The sequence below is a fragment of the Phyllostomus discolor genome, chromosome 2 (assembly GCF_004126475.2).
Source record: "Phyllostomus discolor isolate MPI-MPIP mPhyDis1 chromosome 2, mPhyDis1.pri.v3, whole genome shotgun sequence".
Taxonomy (NCBI): domain Eukaryota; kingdom Metazoa; phylum Chordata; class Mammalia; order Chiroptera; family Phyllostomidae; genus Phyllostomus; species Phyllostomus discolor.
This window is the reverse complement of record NC_040904.2, coordinates 201,737,461-201,759,197: the sequence shown is the minus strand read 5'-3', so window position 1 is coordinate 201,759,197 and position 21,737 is coordinate 201,737,461. Positions and strand designations below refer to the sequence as shown.

Sequence of the window (21,737 nt, the reverse complement as noted above, 5' to 3'; positions counted from 1 at the left end):
CTGTATCTGAAAGTAGTGTTCCTATGAAACCTTTTACAGGCTGAAATGGTGTGAAATGAAGAAGCAATTACCATTCATATGGAAAAATTGTTGAGCATTCTCAGACCCAAAGTTCAATGCACAGACAATGCCTTTATTTTGTTCACAATGATCCAAATGCTTAGTTCTGTCCAGTTTTCTGCTAAGTGTGGCACCCTTATGCGCTCTCTTAGGTGTTGTTTGGGTTTATTTTGTTGTTTTGGTTTGGTTTTTGATACCTTAGGACATCTCATGCTAAGAGATGCACAGAATACTTGAGAGCAGCACACATGGGCACAGGCATTTCAAAGCTATGGCGTGTTGATGCTGAGTGTGGTTTCCCGGAACAGGAACTTGGTGGAGCCGCTCTTCGATGCTGGTGGCGCCCATTGCCCTATTGTTTCCCTCCAAAACCAACAACACTGTTTTCCTTTGTTGCCTTTTTTTTTTTCCACAAAAGCTACAATCCTCTTTGGATTTCTTTTAGTTAGCCAAGTGGCATAACAAGAACTTTTAAAAGCACGGGTACCTGCACCCACAACTACCTTATATAACTTTTCATGCACCAAGCTAATATTTCCCCTGCCCTAAATCAACCCAGAGCGAGGCACAGATAGCTGGGGACAGCCCCTATGCTCCAAAGACCTCTAGAATCATTCACACTAGCCAGTCTTCAACTGTTTGCCCTGCCCTGCCTTGCCTTGCCTTTCAAAAAAAAGAAATCCAAATAAAGACTCTGCCCTAGGCTTTCCTGGCTCCTGCTTCTGTCTGCCTCCAAACCAAAATCTAGTGTTTCCCCTATGGCCCTGTGTGGCATGGCATGCCCCATCCTCTTGGGAAACATAAGCAATAAATTCTTTCAGTGTCATTAGCCTCTCTGTGTTGTCACTTAGATGCCTGCATATATTAAAACCAAAGGACACATAGACAAAACCAAGGGGGAAGCAAGGGAGGGAGGTGGGTTTGGATGGGGTTTCGGGGGAGTGGTGGTGGGGAATGCAGACAACTGTGATTGAACAATAATATAGTAATGTATGAAACAAAAAAATAAAATACATAAAACCCACAGATACGATGGTTACCTGATGGGAGCAGAGTCGGGAAAGGTGAAGGGATTAAGAAGTAAAGATTGGGCCTTGGCTGGTGGGACTCAGTGAATTGAGCACCTCCCTTCAAAGCAAAAGGTCTCTGGTTCGATTCCCAGTCAGGGCATATGCCTGGGTTTCGGGTCAGGCCCCCAGTGAGGGGTATGCAAGAAGCAGCCACACATTGATGTTTCTCTCCCTCTCTTCCTCCCTTCCCCTCTCTCTAAAAATAAATTTAAAAAATCTTTTTTCTAAAGTACAAATTGGCAGTTAAAGAACAGTCATGGGGTTGTAAAGGATAGCATAGGGAATACAGTAGCCAAAGAATATATATACGTGAATGACCCATGGACATGGACAATGGTGTGGGGATTGCCTGGGGGTGGGGGTCTGAGTGGAGGGTGGCAAAGGGAAAAAGCTGAGGAATTATAATAGCATAAACAATACAATATAATTTAAATTTTTTTAAATTTATTTATTTATTTTTAGAGAGGGAAGGGAGAGAGAGAGAGAGAAACATCAATGTGTGGTTGCTGAGGGTTATGGCCTGCAACCCAGGCATGTACCCTGGCTGGGAATTGAACCTGGGACACTTTGGTTCCCAGCCCGCGCTCCATCCACTGAGCTACGCCAGCCAGGGTATAATTTAAATTTTTAAAAAGACTCATGAGTATAAATGCAACTGAGGCCTTTCCCCAACCCTCCCATTAGGCTACCTGCTGTTCTATTGGGGCTCCCCAAACTGTAAATATCTTTGAATCTCTTAAAGTAGCTTTCTAGACAGGGATCCGGTTTCCAACCTAGAGGATATAAGCCTACCATCCAACTTTCTGAGGGAAGTTCTGAAAGTCAGAACAATTACTAAGTTACCTGAAACAATGAAGGTGGGGGGCAAGATCACTGGAGGAGAGCTGGAGGAATCGAGAGATCAGGATGCCAGAAGGATGGTCTCTGTAGATACTCAAACCCCAAGAATTATAACAGAAGTGGTGTTAGAAACTGGCCGTGAGCCAAAAACTAAGAACTTCGAGGACTGAGTAGTAGTAACCCAGGAGACTGGAGATGACTGCTACAAGATACCATCTTGTATCTGAGAGCATAAACTCAGACTCCTGGGCTGTTTTTATGGGAGAAGGAGAGACAAGGGCCTGGAAGCAAGGAGAAGCAAAGGAAACACCCACCCCTCCTCCTGGCCTACTAATGGAGGACCGTGGGTGAGAAAAGAACCACATGGGCTGAACAGGATGCTGTGTCCTCAACAATCACAATTCAGTTGGAAGAGGAAAATGACCCAAGAGGTTGAGAAATAAGGATTTTGCTAATGACCCAAATCTCAACCCCCTAGAGGAAGGGCCTAGGAGTTGGAGAGTGATCAGAAAAGGTGATGTAGAAAGTCATAAGAGGTTGAGAGTATGAAGGATAAGGGAGGACTTGGGAGTTTGGGACTGAGTGTAAAGGTCTGAAGGCACAGACCGGTGGTAGAGAAGGAGCTGGGCAGAAGTGGGCAGGTTCACAAAAGAACAGATGGTAGCCTTCACTCCTACCAATGGTGGTGTGACAGCCAGGGAAAGGGTGCTCTTGTTTGGGGCATGTAGGTCTCTGGGGTGCAAATCCTAGTACCTTTATACATACTGTTCCTCTTTGTGAAGTGCTCCTCCCCCTTCTTCACCTTGCTAACTTTTATGTCTTCCAAACTCAGTTAAGACATCAGCTGCTCCAAGAGGCTATGCCTAATTTCATCGATCTGAGCTAGGTGTTCCTATTTGGGGCAGACTGTAGCCTAGCCTTTATATCTTTATCTCTTAGCTATTAATGTCTTTTCATTTTTCTCCCTTTCTACCCTGACTGTGAGCTACTAAATGCCTGTTTGTTCACTTATTTATTATATGTTTACCTTAATGAAGACAGAATTTTTGTCTGTTCTGTTTACTGCTGTGTCCCAGGTTCATATAACAGTGTTTGGCATGTAGTAGGGAATTTCTATGGATGAATAGCTCTTCAACACCTGGTACAATCTTAGATCATAGTAAGCCCTCAAAACTGCATATTAAAATTATTAATGATTATTCATTGGAAATCAGAGTGGCTGGTGCTGAGGAATCATAAGATAATCCTTGCCTCAAGTAATTTATAGCCTATTGGAAAATTTTTTCCTCATGTGAACTTATCCAGGTGAAAAGAAACATAATAGTTGCCTAGAATTGTCACAATGTTTATCTTTTTTATAGTTGTGGCACTAGTACAGTATTTAAAACATGGAAGGTGCTCAATAGATAATGAAGACTAAAAGTGAAATAGTCAATTGTAGATATGAAGAGATTATATAGACATAATTATAGACATGAAGAGATGTGTGTTTAAATGGATTCTCATTCTTCCTCATTTCTACTTCCCATTTCTACATGTACAAATACTCTCAACTTTTCTGTTTTCTCCTTTATTATACATCTATGTGCTAGGCATTGTGTAGCCTTTCTACACATGTGAATCATGTCACTCTTCTGCCCAGAATTTTTAAATGGCTCCCATCACCTATAGAAGTAACTTTTTAACCCTTTGGTTCAGAATAATTGGGGGTGGGAAGGAAAATTGGTTAAAATGCAGATTTCTAGACTCATTCCCATAGGCCCTGATTGTTTATCTAAGGGTGATTCCTGGAATGTGCATTGTAAGAAGTACCACCCAAATAATTTGTTACGCTTTAGAGAAACATGGATTTACAGTATCAAATCTGGCACAAAGGGGCCTTAATGAGCTATTCTGTCTACTTCTGCCTCCTATGCAACCATTCTCCATTTCTGGGATTTTTTTGCTTCAACAGAACCTAACAGTTAACCATTTCCCTCCCCTACATACCATACTCCCCCATACCTCTATGCCTTTGTACAAAGTTCCACCGGAATTGTCTGCCTGGCTAATCACATTCCAGGGCCTGCTAAAAAGCTACCTTCTCTGGTTTTCTCATCAGATTTAGGAGAACCTTCTATCTACAGTACCAGTGCACTTTGCATGTGTGTGGGTGTGCACTCACATTTGTACGCACGCGCACAACTTTCTCAGTATTGTTCGCATGTCTGCCTAGCTGCAACGCTTCTAGGCTGTACGTCTGCCCTGGATTATAACTTTCTTGAAGGCAAAGACTATTTTCTTCATCTTTTCAGGACTAAGCATCTTCCTTGGTACCTGGTAGAAGAGGTTCAACTTTTGGTTTGGTGACCTGTCCCATGTCAAATAGCTGGTAGACTGCACCGTCAAAATCTGAACCAAGATGTTCAAATCCCAGATGCAAAGTTCTTTCCAGGTGTGCGTTGCACCTTTTTCGTGATCTCTCTAAGTGGATATCATTTCCATCAGTTTTCTGCATCCCAAGTAGCATTTGACATTTTATTTCATATTTTAAAGACTTTTGGAAACAAGTCTTATTTTCTCCTTCAGGATATAAAGCACGGAAGTCTTATAGACACAGAACTACCAGTCCCAGAAGGCTATGCGACGGGACGGGCTCTGCGACAGCCACCGCGTGATTGGCGAGTGCAGGCGTTTCCTTCCGGTGGGAAGGGCCCAAGAGGCGGGGACTTAGGGAGACTTTCAAACGTTAATACGGAGTTGGATGGGCCACATTGGGGAGGGGTTTGTGGGTGATCCCTGGGTACCCCGCCCGCTGAGGAGATGGATGAGGACGGGCTTCCTCTCATGGGGTCAGGCATAGACCTGACCAAGGTTTGTAAAAGAAGGATTTGGACTTCCGGTGAAATGGGAGGAGGATGGTGAAGGGACGCCGGTTTCCAGGGAGACCCCTGTCTCCCCATCCCCTGCCCTGTCCCTGACCCTGACCCTGACCCTAGGCTTCTCTTCAGCCGGCTGCGCTGCGGGTGGGAGAGCCTCCCAGTTCACCGTAAAAAGGGAATCCTCCAGAGCTGTTTAAAGGCTCAGTGTGCCTCTCCCAGCCTTCGCTTCGCATGTCACGAGTCTGCCTGCTCAAGGGTGACTCACTGGCGACAGGGGCCGGTAGTTCCCTCTAACACTACCTCATTTGTTCGGCCCGGAAGTTTTTTGTGTGTTTATGTGTGTTGTGTTTCCTGGCAAATTCTTACTTGTGAATCTGCAGCCTGTATCATCTTTGAACCCCCCAGCCCCACTGTTTAGGAAAACAAGTGCTCTTCAAAGTACTTCAAGGGGCTCATCACACAGCAAAAACACCCGTGGTTACTAAGATCAAAGGGATTGCACAGTGTATGTTCCTCCTGTACGAATTACGTATTTCTTTTACATAACAGGTGCCAGCTATTCAGCAGAAAAGAACGGTGGCATTTCTAAACCAGTTTGTGGTGCACACTATACAGTTCCTCAACCGCTTTTCTACAGTTTGTGAGGAGGTAGGTCCTGGGATAGTGATTTAATGAGCAGCCTAGAAATCACTTTGCACTTTTGAAGGCAGCGAATGAGCAAAACAAGAATTGCACAGTCCATTCCCATAACCATGACCTTGTCCGTCAGTTGTTATGTTAACAGACTTTCAATCCTTGATTCTGTTCCATCAATCTTGTACCCCATGTCTGCTGAATCTTCCAGAGGACTTTGTGAAATATTTTGGGAAGTCTTATTGTGATTAAAGAGAACAAAAGGAATTCCAAAATATCGCAGTTGAAAGCATTTTTTATTTTCAAATTGGCTGTTTCTCTTACCCTAAAGATTTACATTTTTAGGTACACATTATTTTAGTTTATATTAAAATTATTATGCATTCCTTGATCAAAAAATGGTTAAAGAAGTTACCCTAGAAGCATAACGTTGGCATCAAATATCGTTATGGAAATAAAAATACTGTCTGCAAAAAATGGCTTGTGAAGTGAGGATTAAGTATCCAGTTAAAGATTAAGTGTCAGATCCAGGGATCCCCTTCTTTAAAAAAAAAAATAAAGGCAAAAAGAAAGTGGGGAGAAAGTGAGTTAAAATTGGGTTTAAGAAAGGAGAAAGGTGTAAGATTAGATAATTACAGGTGAGCAAATTAAATAAACAGTATTCCGTTCATTCTGCATCATATTTAATATAAGTATAGCCTTAGCAAGTAGACTTTTTGTTAGATGTGTTATCATTAATAGAAACTGCATGGAGACAAGAAAACTGTTTTCACTTGTAGATTCCAGCTGCTGTTTTTGACTAGTTATCAAATCTCTTCTATCTTCTAAGCATAAAGGAAGTGAAATGGTAACTGATGGAGTAAGATATTCAATTCAACGTATTTTATCTAACAGGCCCAGCGACTAGGTGCTTGCTTCCCTGGATTTTATCTTGCAATGCTGCCTCTCTAAGTGCGATATGGCATTGACTGACTAAAAAGCAGTTAGCCAAGGATTTACTCCTTCATTTTTTATGTCAGGGTAGGGTGCAGAAGTATCTGGAGAGAGACTATTCCAGGATTGTTAGCATAGAGGAGCAAATACTCCATCCCTGTACTTCTCATCACCAGTTAAAAAATAAAAGCAAGAACAACCAGCACACCACACACCTATGAAAGCACCCTGATTGAGCTGCTCTGAGCCAATGATAGTCCCTCACCTCTGTGGCCTGACAGTTTTCACTTCCTGAGGAGTGAGTGCTAGTTACAATAATCATCTCTTATTTAATGACTGCTTATGAGTTATCAGAGCCTCATGATTCATTCTTTTCTCCCTTTCTGGTCCTCTTCAACTTCCCCTCAACTGTTTTGATTATTTCACTATTCCCTACTTCTTCCTTGAACTCTAGACACAAAACTGGAACAAAAAGTCATGAAATTTAAATGTTTATTGCTTTTTTCTCCTTAATGATAATCTAGTTTGACTTTAACTCATTTTTTACAATCCATATTTCAGCATTTTGGATATAGTTGTGGGCTGTTTGCTTGGTGAAATGACAAACCAATATTTATTGTGTGCTTATTCTGTGCTAGGCATTGTTGTAAATGCTTTATATGTATTTAATCATCACAGCCCAGCCTTTTGGTAGAGGTCCAGATCCCTCTCTTTTAGAAATACAGCAACCAAGATGTAGAGAGCTTTAAATCATTTCCTTAGTCATCCATTCACTCATTCAACATATATTTGAGCGCATAGTATTTATAGTGCAGTAGCTGCTCTAATTTTCCCATACACAGCTAGAAGTAGCAGAGCTGGGATTCCAACTCTGATCTATTAACTGGAGAAAGCAAGTATGTCTCACTATTACAGTGTTATATTTAACTGGAAGCAAACGGGTTGGGGGAGGACCTGTTCTTTTTTTTTTTAATTGTTGTTGTTTTTGTTTATCATATAACCTGGTTTGAACTAAACTGAAACTGTAGCAACTTCAGTCACTGCTAAACCAAACCTGACATTAAATTTCAAATAAATTGTTGGGGTGCTCGTCATCACTAAACTGGTTTTTAGAGTCCTCTCAAGAGTACTCTAAATAACAAAGAGGAAAGTAAAGAACTTGACTTTTTAAAAGCTTTCTGGATACCAGGCTACTTTGTAATTTTAATGACTGGAACCAGAATAGGAGAGAAGTTAGAACACAGAAAGGAAAGTGGTTGAATCAGACCTAACTTACAGAGTTACTTAGGGTCATCTCTTCTTCCTTCATAAATCCCCAGTAAGCATTTTTATTCTGACCCCAATCAGCAAAATCTTATAGAGACTGCAAATTTAAATGGGGGAGAGGGGCACAGTGCAAGTTCCTATGTGTATTGCAGAAAAAACTCAGCAGAAATTGAACTTTATAGTGAATTGTAAAGTCAAAGTTACGCTATAAACAAGGGCAGTCAGATGTGTCATTCTGACTCAGACCTATACCTAGAATACTGGGTTTTTAATCATTTTAAAAATATTTTAAAATCTTAAGTACAGGCAAAAGTGCTTAGAATTTCATATAATCTAAAAAACTTGACAGTGCTTATCTTCTACATCCAATTTTTAAGCCCACCATTGGTTTTAATCTTCAAATAATGTCTTGCTTCAAATCCTTTTTACTGCCATATGTTTACAGCTGCTTTTACAATGTCTGGGCTTACATGTCAGATGAAGCTTAATGAAACAAGCAATACCTTCCCTTTCTGGATACTAGGTCCATCCCTCTTGTCGCATATGGCAATATTTCATCTGTTTTTATGGCTGAGTAGTATTCCATTGTGTATATATGTGTGTCTGTGTGTGTGTGTATGTATATATATATATATATATATATATACCATATCTTCTTTATCCATTCATCCACTGATGGACTATTTGGTTGTTTCCATGTCTTGGCTATTATAAATAATACAGCAGTTAACATAGGAATGTGTATATCTTTTTGAATTAATGTTTTTATATTCTTTGGATAAGTACCCAGAAGTGGAGTTGCTGGATCATGTGGGTAGTTCTAGTCTTTTTTAAGACTAGATTCCATTTTTTAAGGAATCTCCATATTGATTTTCATAGTTGCACCAGTTTACATTCCCACCATCAGTGTATAAGGGATCCCTTTTCTCCCCCCCTTCTCCAACACTTGCTATTTGTCTTTTCAATGATAGCCATTCTCACTGGTATGAGGTGAAATCTTATTGTGGTTTTGATTTTAATTTCCCTAATGAGTGATGTTGAACATTTTTAATGAGAAATTATAGATTTTTAAATTAAATTATATTTTTTTCAGATTTGTTTATACAGTGGTTCCCCCCTTATCTACAGGGGATACCTTCTAAGACCTTAGTGGGTACCTGAAACTGAGAATAATACTGAGCCCTACTATGTTTTCCCTGTACATACATACTTTTGCACGTAAAAGAGGCAGTTTATAGCTTCTTGGCATGCAAATTGCCAGCATCACTACTCTTGTCCTTTGGAGCCATTTTAGATAGAGTAAGGATGACTGGAGCACAAGCACTGAGATACCGTGACAGTCAATATGATAAGCAAGATGCCCACTAACTGGCGAGCGGTCGGGTCGCACACCCAGCACGGATACGGTGAGCAAAGGAACTATTCACATCCTGGGAAGGACAGCACAAGATTCCATCACACTGCTCAGGATGGTGTGCACTTGAAAACTTACGAATTGTTTGTTTCTGGAATTTCCCATTTCGTATTTCAGACCATGGTTCACCACAGGTAACTAAAACCACACATAAGGGGGACAACTGCCTCACAACTATGGTTATTAGATTAGGTATCAAGGATGTTCAGATAAATTATTATAAATTAAAATATATTGATGTTTATCAGTGTCTTCCATGTCTTGCACATATAAATCATATAATCTTGTTTTCTTTTTTTAAAAAAGGTCATTTCACTTTGGTGAGTTTTTTGATAAAGTAGATGGAAGTAGGTAAAATGACTGCCAAAGCCAAAGATTGACATAGTACATGAAGCGGCATCCAAAAAAACAAAATGAGAATTATTGCCTCCGAAAGTACAGTCATCCCTCAGTATCCACAGAGGATTCGTTTCAGGACCTGCACAGACACCAGTATCTGGGGAGCCTCGAGTCCCTTGCATAAAATGGTGTTGGATTTGCAAATAACCTACACACATCCTCCTTTATACTTGAAATTATTTCTAGATTACTTAAACTACCTAATGCAAGGTAAATGCTTGCATTAGGTAAATAGTTGTTGCACTGTATTGTTTAGGCAATAATGACAAGAACAAAAGTTGGTACATTTTTAGTACAGACACAAGCATTGTAGTCCTAACTAATACTTAGTGAATGTCAGCAACAGCACGGCTTTTTTCTTCCTTAATAACTTTGATTGTTGGTTGTTTGAATCTGAGGGTGCAGAACCTGCAGATGTGGAGTGAGGACTGTATAAGCTTTTTGCCCAAAGCCTCTTGAATCTTCCTTATCGACAAGTAATTTTCCAAGTGAATATTTTCATTCTTATTTCCTATTTACTAAGACTTGTATTTCAAAACTTAGCCTATCCTGTATGAATCATTGAGTACTCATTGAAGGACTATTTAGTTTTATGACCTAAGCCTAAAAAAATGTAATACCAATTTTTAAATATGAATCATTGACTACTCATTGAAGAACAGTTTAGTTTTATGATCTAACCCTGAAAAGAATTTAATACCAATTTTTAAATAATTCCAGATAAACAGAAAATGTTCTAGGAAAACATTTTTGATCAGAAAAATATAATTCCCTGTGTTTTAGCACAGCATCCTCTTCATCATAGTAAATGGATTGGTCATTTATTAGCTTTGAATACTGAAATTTTATCTATGAAATACTTGGGAATTTCCATCTTTTTTAATCAATAAGCTTTGTTTTTTAGAGCAGTTTTAGGTGTACAGCAACACTGAGCAGAAAGCACTGAGTTCCCATTCGCTCCCCGACCCCCAGCCTCCACGTGCACAACCCCTCCTACAGTCAGCGCCCCCCATTGGCGGATATGGTTGTTAACGTGCAGTTTTGACAGTCCACGTTGACACATCATCAACTATGGCATCGTGTTCTAACAGTGCAGAATTCTTTCCGAACAATGTAAAATTCTTTGAAAAATAGTATCTGGAGTTGTAGTATTTGAGTTCAGAATATTCCACTTGTTTGAAGACTTAGTTTTCTCAGCTTGAAAGTTGTCGTCATAATAATAGTTCCTACTTCATACATTTGGTGTGAGATTTCAAATGATATATAAGTAAGTGCCTAAATGTTTACAATGATGATTATGGCTTAGAATACATACTTATATAAAATATGTTAAAACATAAAGATTAATTTTTAATTCATCTTTTTGTTTCTCTTTTGTGTTCATTTACTGTCATAAAACCAATGTATGCATTTTAAAATGTTAGAAATTACATTCAGTTTACAAATTAATTTGATGTAGGATTTCTGCAATTAATTAACTTCTTTAGTGAACTGAAAGATTGATTCAACTGGCCAAACTTTAATTTTCATGATTTTCACAAAAACACCTATAATTTGGAGAGGAATCCATCTATATGACGTTTTATAAACCTGCATTACACTTATATAAAAGCCTTCTATGAATAAATCCTAGAAATCAAAGTTAAACTTAGCTTTGAATACTATTAAAACTAGATTCTGATGTTTTATTTCTAAATTACAACTTTGTAGATACCAAGATGTTCACCTTAAAAATAGTGTTTTGTGAAGAAGCACTAACTACTTTGTGCTGGCTTTCCATTTTTTTTCTCTTTCTAACTGTGGGCAAAATGACCATTTCTTGACATGTTAAAATCTGCATATGACTTGGGATCTTCATAATATCCCAGAAAGCAGTAAAAATGCAGCGTATCTGCCAATTGTGAATTGGCCAACTGCTCTTGCACTGTGTCACTAAATATAATAATGTTTAGGATTAAGGAGCTTTAAGTAAATGTTCTCGTGGATTGTGTTTTGTGATGTTACTTGACAGTGGCAATGATAGATAGATAGATAGATAGATAGATAGATAGATAGATAATTGTACAGAGTAACTGGAGCATAGTAAGCCTTTGGTCTAGTTTATCTGAGATTTTGATGGTAGATTGAATCCTTTTGCTTTTTTAGTACTCTGATTTTTTTGTTTTAATTCTCACCAACATGAACTGTTCACTTTTCAACTTCATCTCTTTACTTTTCAAACTTGGAAAGTTTGAATTTAGGACTAATGGTATATACTTACCTGTTTAAGTAATTTATAAAGGCAGATACTGTTCCAGGCTACCTTGTGTTAATTTTTATTCTTGTTTTCTGTGAAGAATTTCTTCATTCATCAACAAATAATTATTAGGCTCCTATTAAATATCAAGTACTATTCTGGGCACTGGGGTTTTGTCCTAGGATAAGTTTTCATTCTGATTCCCAATATTGATTATGGCTCTGATAATGAGTTTGATAAGGCTAGAAATGGACTTCTTATCTGTGAATACAGTTTTATAAAAAAATGTGAAGCATGCTGATGAAAATAATAGAATACTTGAGTTCCTATTCATGTAAATAAGAAAGTAGTATAGTAGAAAATGACAAATACTTAAACCTTAGTTTTTATTATTTTCAAATCTACCCTTTTTATCCTTAATAGTTTATTTTAATCAGAATTTATTCTTTTGTTTCTAATGTTTTCCAGAAACTGGCAGACCTTTCCCTTCGTATCCAACAAATTGAAACAACACTCAATATTTTAGATGCAAAGGTTTGTATTTTGAATAATTTAGAATATCAGCTTTGCTATATACTTATCAACTATCTCAATTATACTTAACTTTAATTGCATTTGGGAATGAAATAAACTCATCTCCTGTATCCTGAGGTAATAAGGTGTTTTTTACTTGTTTTTTTTAATTCATTTTAATTAAAAAAGGAAAGATACTCATGAACTTGAGTCTGTTTAAATGTGCTCATGGGATGAGATCTCTTTCATTATCCTAGTCAGAAGCATAATATGAGTAACATGTTAACAAGTTGAGCTGTTACATAGTTTACTTCATTTGATGGAAAATTATCAGTTATGTTAATAGTAATTATTTGATAACACAGTAAAAATTATATGACTTGGGATGTCTCCAGAGCAGAATTTGGAGTTAATATCAGCCATTTGTATTTGCAAATATATTAAATACTAATGAAGAATATGCATTTTGATGTCAGAAATTACAAAAGATAACTAGTAAAAATAGAATGTTGTTTTGATTTGAAATCTTGCAGATTTGGGGTTTTTTCTTCTGTCTATAAAGTAATAAAGACACTAGTATATTTTTTGACTTTGTCCTTTTATCAAAAAACTTAACCTGAAAAAATACTAAGTATTTATGAGGAAGTAAAATGACTGATGTCTTTAGCAGAAGGATCAGGATGTTTGTACTTTTACGCTGCCTTGTAGACTTCAGCCACTTTATTTGTCTCAGAACATTTCTCTGACTTGGAAAATTTAGGATACCTGGCCTTGAACATATTCAAGGAACTCTAGCTGCCATACCCACTTGAAACTGTTTGGGCCCTCGCCACTGTGCTAAGTACCGTCATCAGTCAACAGTTCCCAATGAAAATCACTGCTTCAGTTCTCATTACCAGTGGTCTTTTCATTATTCTTTATTATGAGTATGTATCTTTTTTTCATGTTCGGGGAATTCTTGAGTCAGAGCCCAAGGTCACAAGTAAAGTTACTATATGGACAAGTTAACCTTAATTATTTCCATGGTCATAGAGTTAATCTCCAAAATTAGCCAAACATTTGACAAATGTTTATCATTGATACCAAGATGAAATCAGAAAAGAGGGTTTGCATGGATCTTGTGCCTCCGGCATGACATGCTTGACCACTGACAACATGCCCATTCTTTTGTGTATGAAAAATAACATGTTTTAGTCAAGTTTGAAGATAAATGTTTAAAGAAAGAAAAGAGTGAGCTCTGTCAGACATTAAAAGGTGAAGATAAAAGTTTTGTCACTTCTCATATAATTGAAAGTTGAAAGGTGCTACCAAGTACCTTTTTTACAATGTATAGTAATGATCTTTTTACAACGTCTTTGTGAGCTAAGGATTTTTTATCCCCACTCTACAGGTGAGAACATCAAGCTATAATGGAGATTTATACAAGGTCACATGGCTTATGACCTAACCCAGGCACTGACTCCAAAGCCCACGCTCTCATTTCTTACACTAGCATTTCTTATATTTTCAAAGTAATTCCTGGTTTAAAAAAAAGGTTATAAGCTAAATTAGACTTGTAAGAAATTGTTCAAGAATATTTTATTTATTAATGACTTTCCCTTTTTAAATAGTTGGTGGCATAGAGAACTTCAAGCACCAAAAATGAGGTTTTATAAACTTGTTTCTACAGACTTCAAAACATAAGAGAGCTATTTAAAACACACACCTGGAAAGTTAGAGTGTTTAAGTACCTAATAGTATCCTCTTATACCAAAGTTAATTTTCTTTTCTCAGTTGTCATCTATCCCAGGCCTAGATGATGTCACATGTGAAGTATGTCCCGTAAGTGTCACCAGTATCACAAATGAATCACATGCTGAAACCACTTCAGAGCAATCACAGGTAAGTATTTAAGTTCCGAGAAACATGAGCAGATCTTCTGGTTGCACCAGACAGACCTATGCAGCATATTGGATGGAAGAAGTTAAATAAAAGTATAAAACTTTGAATAGTGACATTTTAAAGCCTTAAGATAGGAAATGAAGTTTGAAAAAAATTAGCTGGGGTTTTTTTTTGTTGTTGTTATTTTGAAGGGGTTCCCGAAGTTAATATTTTCTTTACCTATGACAAAGCAACTTGATTTATACACAGGACTAGGAAAAATCTTGAATATAGTTATTTCCTTCAAGTCCACTATGGAAATTTTTACTAAGTTCTTATGAGAAATGTTCTTTTTAAATGTTTAAAAACTTTCAAATGTACACGATAATAAAATAGTACAAGGAATGCCCAAGTGCCCATTACCCAGAGTCACCAGTTGAGATTTTGTGGCCATTGCCTTGATCTCTATTTTATCACTTGCTATGGTGAACCCCAGGCATCATGTCATTTCATCCCTGTGTAATTCATGGCGCATCTGAAATGTTCTGACATTATCTTGCATAACCACAATACCTTTGTCATAGACAATATCATTGACAAGTAATTCCATGGCATCATCTAACCTCTTGTTACTCAACCTTTGTTCCAAGGACCAGCCGCACAGTCATCACCTGGGGGCTTGTTAGAAATACTGGGCTCCACCCCAGACTTGCTGAACCAGAATCTACGTTTTAACAAGTTCTCTAGGTGATTAGTAGTTTCTTGAAATTTGAGAGATACTGGTCAAAGAAATACCAGTTGTCTAAAAAGTATGTTTTGGATTTTACATTTGCTTCTCAAGCCTTAGTGTCCGTTTATTCTCTGTATAAGTTTAAATTATATATTTTATTTTAATAAATTCAAATTGAGAATAATCTCTAGTGAATCTTACTGAGATATTAAAATTTAAAATAAAATCATCCCAAACTTGGTGTTCTATCAACTAATACTGAACATGTAGACTTCCTGTCTGGATGGAATACTGCGTTTGTACCTAGAGGTACTTTTCACGTAATGTTTTTTAGATCATTACTGTGTTGACCATGGTGATAGTGACTAACATGTAAAGGGCGCTTACAGGAACCAGGCATACTTCTAAGTGCCTTCCGTAAATTAACTTGTGTAATCCTCACAGCAGCCCTACAAAGTAAATTGTGTCATTGTTTCTACTTTACAGATGTGTCAATTAAGGTACACAGAGGATAAGTAACTGGCTAACAGTCAATCAATAAGTATAAGAGCTAGAATTTTAACTCAGGCAATCTGGTGCCAAGAGTTATAAGAGCTCTTACCTGTGGCACCAGCCTGCCTCCATCCCCTATGCTGAATTCATTAAATGTGTTGCACCCATGTGGTATGACGCACTGTAGGAGGAGCCATATATTTAGATGGAGCATAGATTTTTGTAATGAATTAGATGACCATTTACTTAACAATGAGATACTAGAAAATTTAACATCTATTTCATTAATATAGGAAATTCTAGTATGAGGACTATTGGAATATGTATAATGTGCAAGAGGAAATCCAGATGTTGAGTTTATAGGCCCTTTCCATTAAATATGGACCGCCCTTTTTCTAAAACAAGACATATAAAAATTTAAAAAGTATTTGCACTCTACCTAGAAGAGTGGATACTAGCTGTCGTATGATTCTATAAGGTTTTGACTGTATTCATATGACTTGGAATATTAATTTTTCCAGGTGTTAATTGTGAATGTCATCTATAATACATGTTTTAAAACTTAGGCAGTTGTATTCGTCCTGCCTACTTAAGGTCTCAAAAAATTTATTCTGAGTGATTACAGCTAAATTTTCTAAAATTCAGAATAACCTGATATATCTCTGGCAATTTTATTTTAAAATTGTATATTAATTCATTTGGAGGATTTATAAAGTTCTCTTGGCTTCCTGAGTTTTAAAATGTGGTAAAGTTGTATATTGATTAGTTTAATAAAATAACTGTTTATCATGTTCCTGGTATCAAATCAACTTATTTCTTCTCCATTGTTATTAATTAGTATATTTTTGTAAAATATTTTGAAATGGACTTAAGTATTGCTTAGTACAGCATTTCCATTGACATTACCGTCAACTTATTAAAGGATAATCATGCACTTTTTCTTAATCATCCATTCACTGCAATCTCTATATATGAGTCGAAGATCCAAACTTTGCATACTGATTTTTCTGCAACTTTAATTTCATGGTTCAGATTTCATCATTACTCACAATAGAACATCCAATTGTGCAGATGTGAATAAAATGAAGGACAGTTGAGAGATGTGATAGAGGATTTATTGGGTCATTCAAATAGCAAAGGTGTAAGACCTGACATAATTAAACCTTGTTGAGGTCTTGATTATTAGGCAAAAGTTAATGGCTAGGTTTTGAGATCCAGAGGGCCTGTATGTAATTATCATTTAGTCTTATGTACTTTTGTATGAGTTTATTCATAACTTTTTTTAAAAAACATACTTGGGTCTTATTTACCTTTTTAATTTAATTAAATGTTTACGGCTTTTTGTATTTATTTACTTTACAGATGAATATATATAAACACATACTCTTTTTTGTGCACTTAATGTGACAGTAGAAAACTGAAGGGTTTTTGGATGTTTTATTTGCGTCAGAGTTTTTGACAGATTTAATTTATATTTGAATTATCTGAGGAAAAACCTTAATATATAATTCACATTCATATTTTTAAAACTGAATATTTTAAGATATTTCTTGATTTGTCTACATTTCAGCATAGATCTGTGGACATGAAATTGATTTCATCCTGTTAAGGAAATTAATGTTAATATACAGATAATGAGTGAGAATTCACAAAAATAAACTTACTCTAAATGTTTAGTTTGGTAGAGAAATCAAGAACTGTATAGACAGTCCGAGCTTTGCACTTGGGGCAGGGCTGCAGTACGGGCAGGGCAGGTTCCGGTTTGCACAGCACTATGGGAGCTGCCCACATGAGGAAAGCATTTCTCACTAAGGGACCGTTCCCCGGTAGTCTTCACTGTAAGTAGTAGTCAGTATTTAATCTTAACCACTCTGTGGAGAGTGTTACCGTTAATAGTTCCATCAGTAGCTGAAATACCCAAAACCAGATCATTTTGTTTGAAAAATGAGTTTTTTCTTCCACAAATTCTCTAGTCATTGCTTTCTGAGATGTTAGAATGGCCATATCAATTTAGAAAAAGATTATTCTGTAAATGAGGAATTCAATTGTGTAGATGATAGACACTTAGAAAATCAACTCATTGTGAATTAGAGTCGAACAATAGACAAATTGAATAGTTTTATTAGTGTTATTAGAAGCTTTATTAAAATAACATGTCCACTGATAACTCATCTTTTTTTATAAGCTCCCTTGGTTTCCCAAATAAGGGCAGAATTCTAATATTTTTTAATTCCATAAATATATTTGCATTTTAAGGAACAAAATAGTGTTATTAAGTGTAGCTTCCTCTAAATCATATTTAAATATTTATAAATATTTGGAATCATATATCTTATAATTAAACTGTTGGTATTTAAATTTAGAAATATGATTTTTTCTGATATTGATTGCTTTAGATTATATAAAAAAATCCCTTTAAAGTAACATGATGGACCCCTTTTGTGAATTGTCTAAAGATTTACACGAAATACTCTCTACAGCAGAACAGTTTACAAGACTCTGGACCACAGGAAAGTGAAGTAACAGCAGAAAATATCTTAACTGTAGCCAAGGATCCAAGATATGCCAGATATCTCAAAATGGTTCAAGTGGTAAGCCGATTTGGTCTGTCTTCTCTGTCTAGCAGCCTCATTTGAAATTCTTAACCCTGGAGGTTTCGTTGTTATTTTCCAACCCGAAGAACTGCTAAACCGAGTGACCAAGTTTTCTCCTCTCTTACTTCTTTCCTATGTTCAATTCATGCCCTGGAAAAAAGTAACCAAAAGTCAGATCTTTCTAATTAAAATTGTTCTTACACTTCAAACTAAAAGTTTAATATAGATTTGCATAAATTTTCTTGCTTTATACAGTTACCATTGCAAATCTCAGATGTAGCAATAAGGGAATGAAAGTGGACTCTTCATATGGCATTAGCTTAATTCCTATATGCTAGCACAAAAAAAAAATTTTATTTTTTTATTCTGAATTTTGTCTATCAATGGTTTGGTTCTTGGAAAACAGCATAAATCACCCTTTATGGCCAGTGTGGCTCACTTGGTTGGAGCATTGTTCCATAACTGAAAAGCCTCAGGTTCGGTCCCCGGTCAGGGCACGTACAAGAGACAACTGATTGATGTTTCTCTCGCATCATTATTTCTCTCCCTCTTTCTCTCCCTCCCTTCCCCTCTCTCCAAAATCAGTAAGCATGTCTAAGACCATAAATCTTTTAGCCATATAACATAATGATTTTAATTTATTATATGATTTTAGAATTTATATTTTTCCTAGGAAATCATTACATGGTGTGATGCCATGGTATGATCTGCAGTTGTATATAACAGCAGAAGCTAATTTCTACCTATTCCTGTAAAGGTCCTGTTGCAGTGGTTGAAGGAGCTAGCAGCCCACTGTTTTTCTGTTAATTAAAAAAGTGATGTTTTTGTACCATTCCACTATCAGGCAAAGGAAGTACTCATACTAAAGAAGAACAGTCCTCTTTTGCTGCCGATGCACTCTTTACCAGCAAAGTAATTTAAACAAATAGTATCTGGCAACCAGAAAGAGTGGATTGGCTCATTTAGAAGCTGCAGTGTTGACAGTGGGAGGGGAGGATGTCAAAGCAGTGGGCTTGTCGCTTCCAGAATTCTTTGTTGTCGGTCAAAACCCGGGACTCTGTCTAGTCTATAGAAAAAACTGAACCAGACTTTGGGATGAGCATATACAAAGTTCTTTTATTATAAGAATAAAGCAGAACTAGTTTGATATGAATCATGATAAATAAGTTTTTAAAGCCAGAACCCAGGAAAGCTTGAGCTAAGCTTAAAATAGGGGCTGTTAAAAACTGTGTGTTTGACTCTTTCAAACAAAAGAGGAAGGGTTTCAGAGTGACTCTGGAAGCCTTTTTGTTTAGTCTCTTCTTGTGTAACATATATGAAGGATGAAATAGGAACATCGACTTGATTTCTGTACAAATGCCCTGACATCTTGGTAAGACTGTATCTTAGGATAACTGTTACATTCTTAATGCATTTATTACTTCTGATTTTACAAGAATTTTAAAAACTCTTACTTTTCTGTATAAATCCACTGTCCATTTATTCCACAAATACTTATTAAACACTTACTTTGAGGTGCTATAGTAGGTATTGTCTATATCTATTTAGACAACCAAGGTTTCCAGGCACCACTTAAAATTATTTTTATTAATTACTTAGACTGATTCCATTGTATCTCAGAATTACATATATCATGTGTGTATATACATATATATATATTTAAATTACTCCTTAAATATTCATTCTTCTATTCATATGGCTTTCTGTCTTACTAGGAGTAAAAACCAAATTCCTTCACAGGCTGATGAGGTCCTGTACAGTTTGGCTCTCCCGTTACCTTTTTGATCTTTTATCTTTGCTTACTCAGCTCAGCTCTGCTAGCCTTCTTGCTGTCCCTTGAATGAACGAATGGACAGCCTCCTCTCTCAAGGCCTTTGTGTCCGCTGTTCTCTCTGCCTCAGACACTTCCCGGATGTCTCATGGTGTACTCCTTCGCTTCCTTCAAACCTTTACTCATGTCACCTTCTCTCTGGCCTCATTCCTTTTTCCCCTTGCCTGCTTCGTTCTTCTTCATATAACCTTCCAGTAATATGTGAAATGCTACTAACCTTACATACAGTGTTTGTATGTCTCCCTCAACTGTAATATAAACTCCGTGAGGGTAGAGGGTTATTCAGGTGCTGCACCATTCCCAGTTCCTGGAACAGTACCTGACACGTACGTGTTTACCAGTGAATGAACGTGCCTGTAGTTTTCTCTATGCCATTTTACCTTTTGCTGGGCTTTGGTGATAAATTTCTGTTTTTTACACTGACTCTGTGGGGTTTTTTTTGTCAAAATACAAGTTCCTAGTCCCTACTCTACTAAATTAAAATCTCCGATGTTGGGACTTCGAGCTAGAGCATACATATTTTTTTTGAAGTCCTTCTGATTAAGAAGTGCTTACAAATATTTCAACCTATATTAAACATCATTAAAAAGTTTTATTTAGAAACATTTAAGAAAGAATAAATAATTATTAATTTTTAAAGAAATCCTATAGAAGTACTTTAGCTTCCGCCCATTCTTTTTGCTCGGTATCACTGAGTGTGAGCAGGGGGTTAGTTTCTTCTGCCTCCGGCTTTTCTTGTTTTTAGCCCAATTTTCCTGATTTCAGTTCTTCACCTCCCCTCTGCCTTTGTCATGGGTACTCCTAACTCCTCAGTGTTCCCAGGGTTTGGAGGTGCTGCCACTTCGTGGTATGTCCCTCTTCAGGCACATGTCTGTGCTAAGTCATCAATCATTCTTTTATCTGCTTTTAACTTCCATGTTACTGTGGTTCATATATGCCTCTTAGTCATTCAAATTAGGAGTTTGGGCCTTACTTTTTGGAGGTAATTTTAAGAGGAGCAACATCTTTACACTGCCATCTTAAAACTGCCAGTTCATCTGAGTTAAATTTAATTTTATTGTTTTTAGTTTATTGTGCCAGCCTGGATCCCAGAATCTTATTACCCAACTTTTGTTTCCTACTGCTGCCTGTTCTGAATTCCATTCTTCATACCAAACCACAAGTTCTTCCCGATATAAGCTCCATGCTTTTCCACCTCTGAATCTGAATTCCCTTTCTCTTCATTACTGCGTGCCCGGATTCTGCTCCTCTAACATGTTCCTGTGAACACTTCCTCCAAATCATCACAGGTTCTGAACCCACCAAGACGTAAAACTAAGGTAATATCTCCTATCATTGACCTATCTAACCATGTTATCTATATTTTTTATGAAACATACAGCTTCATACCTTATTCAATGATTATTTACACACATTTTATCACCTCTATTTGATTTCCCCAAAAGAAGTCATGAGAGGAAAAACTGTATCTTGATTCATCTTTGTATTCACTTTAACACTTGCCCATAAAGGTGCTCAATCAGTATCTACTGAATAAACTATTTTACCCTGATTTTAACTCTCCTTCTTAGCTTTGTGTCACCTGAAAATATATAGAAATGCTCCCATTTCTTCTAGTTACTGATCTAAAATGTTTTGTAGAACCAAACCAAGAATAGACCAAGTAGTGGACTTTCTCATGATTGACATGAGTCAGCCAGTCATTACTCTGATTGAGACATCTATAAATCCAACATATCTCCTGTTTTCCTAAGTATATCATGAGTGACTGAAAATGTCCAGCCACAGGTGTAGGCTGCATGTTTGACAGTGCCCTTGTCTTGCCTGGGCATGGTCACTACCAGAGTTCCTGTCACTTCTGCATCACCGTTCAGTTCTCTTTGTTCAAATGTAAGTATGAAATAGTTAAATCAGTTCCCCTCAGTGCTTCCTTTATCTGTCGAAGGGCACAATTTTCAGCATATAGGAATTTATCAGATGCTCTGATTTGGGAAAAATTAAGCTG

General features: G+C 37.0%; 1 protein-coding gene across 1 annotated transcript in view; it reads left to right on the top strand.

Annotated features, from left to right (window-relative positions):
* The first annotated feature begins 4,655 nt into the window (after nt 1–4,655).
* Nucleotides 4,656–21,737, top strand: part of WASHC3 (WASH complex subunit 3) — a 38,318-nt gene continuing 21,236 nt past the window's right edge. Inside the window, 5 exon segments of the mRNA XM_028533348.2 lie at nt 4,656–4,823; nt 5,381–5,479; nt 12,181–12,246; nt 13,999–14,106; nt 17,788–17,898. Coding sequence (XP_028389149.1) covers nt 4,773–4,823; nt 5,381–5,479; nt 12,181–12,246; nt 13,999–14,106; nt 17,788–17,898 — 435 coding nt within the window. The 5' untranslated portion in view covers nt 4,656–4,772.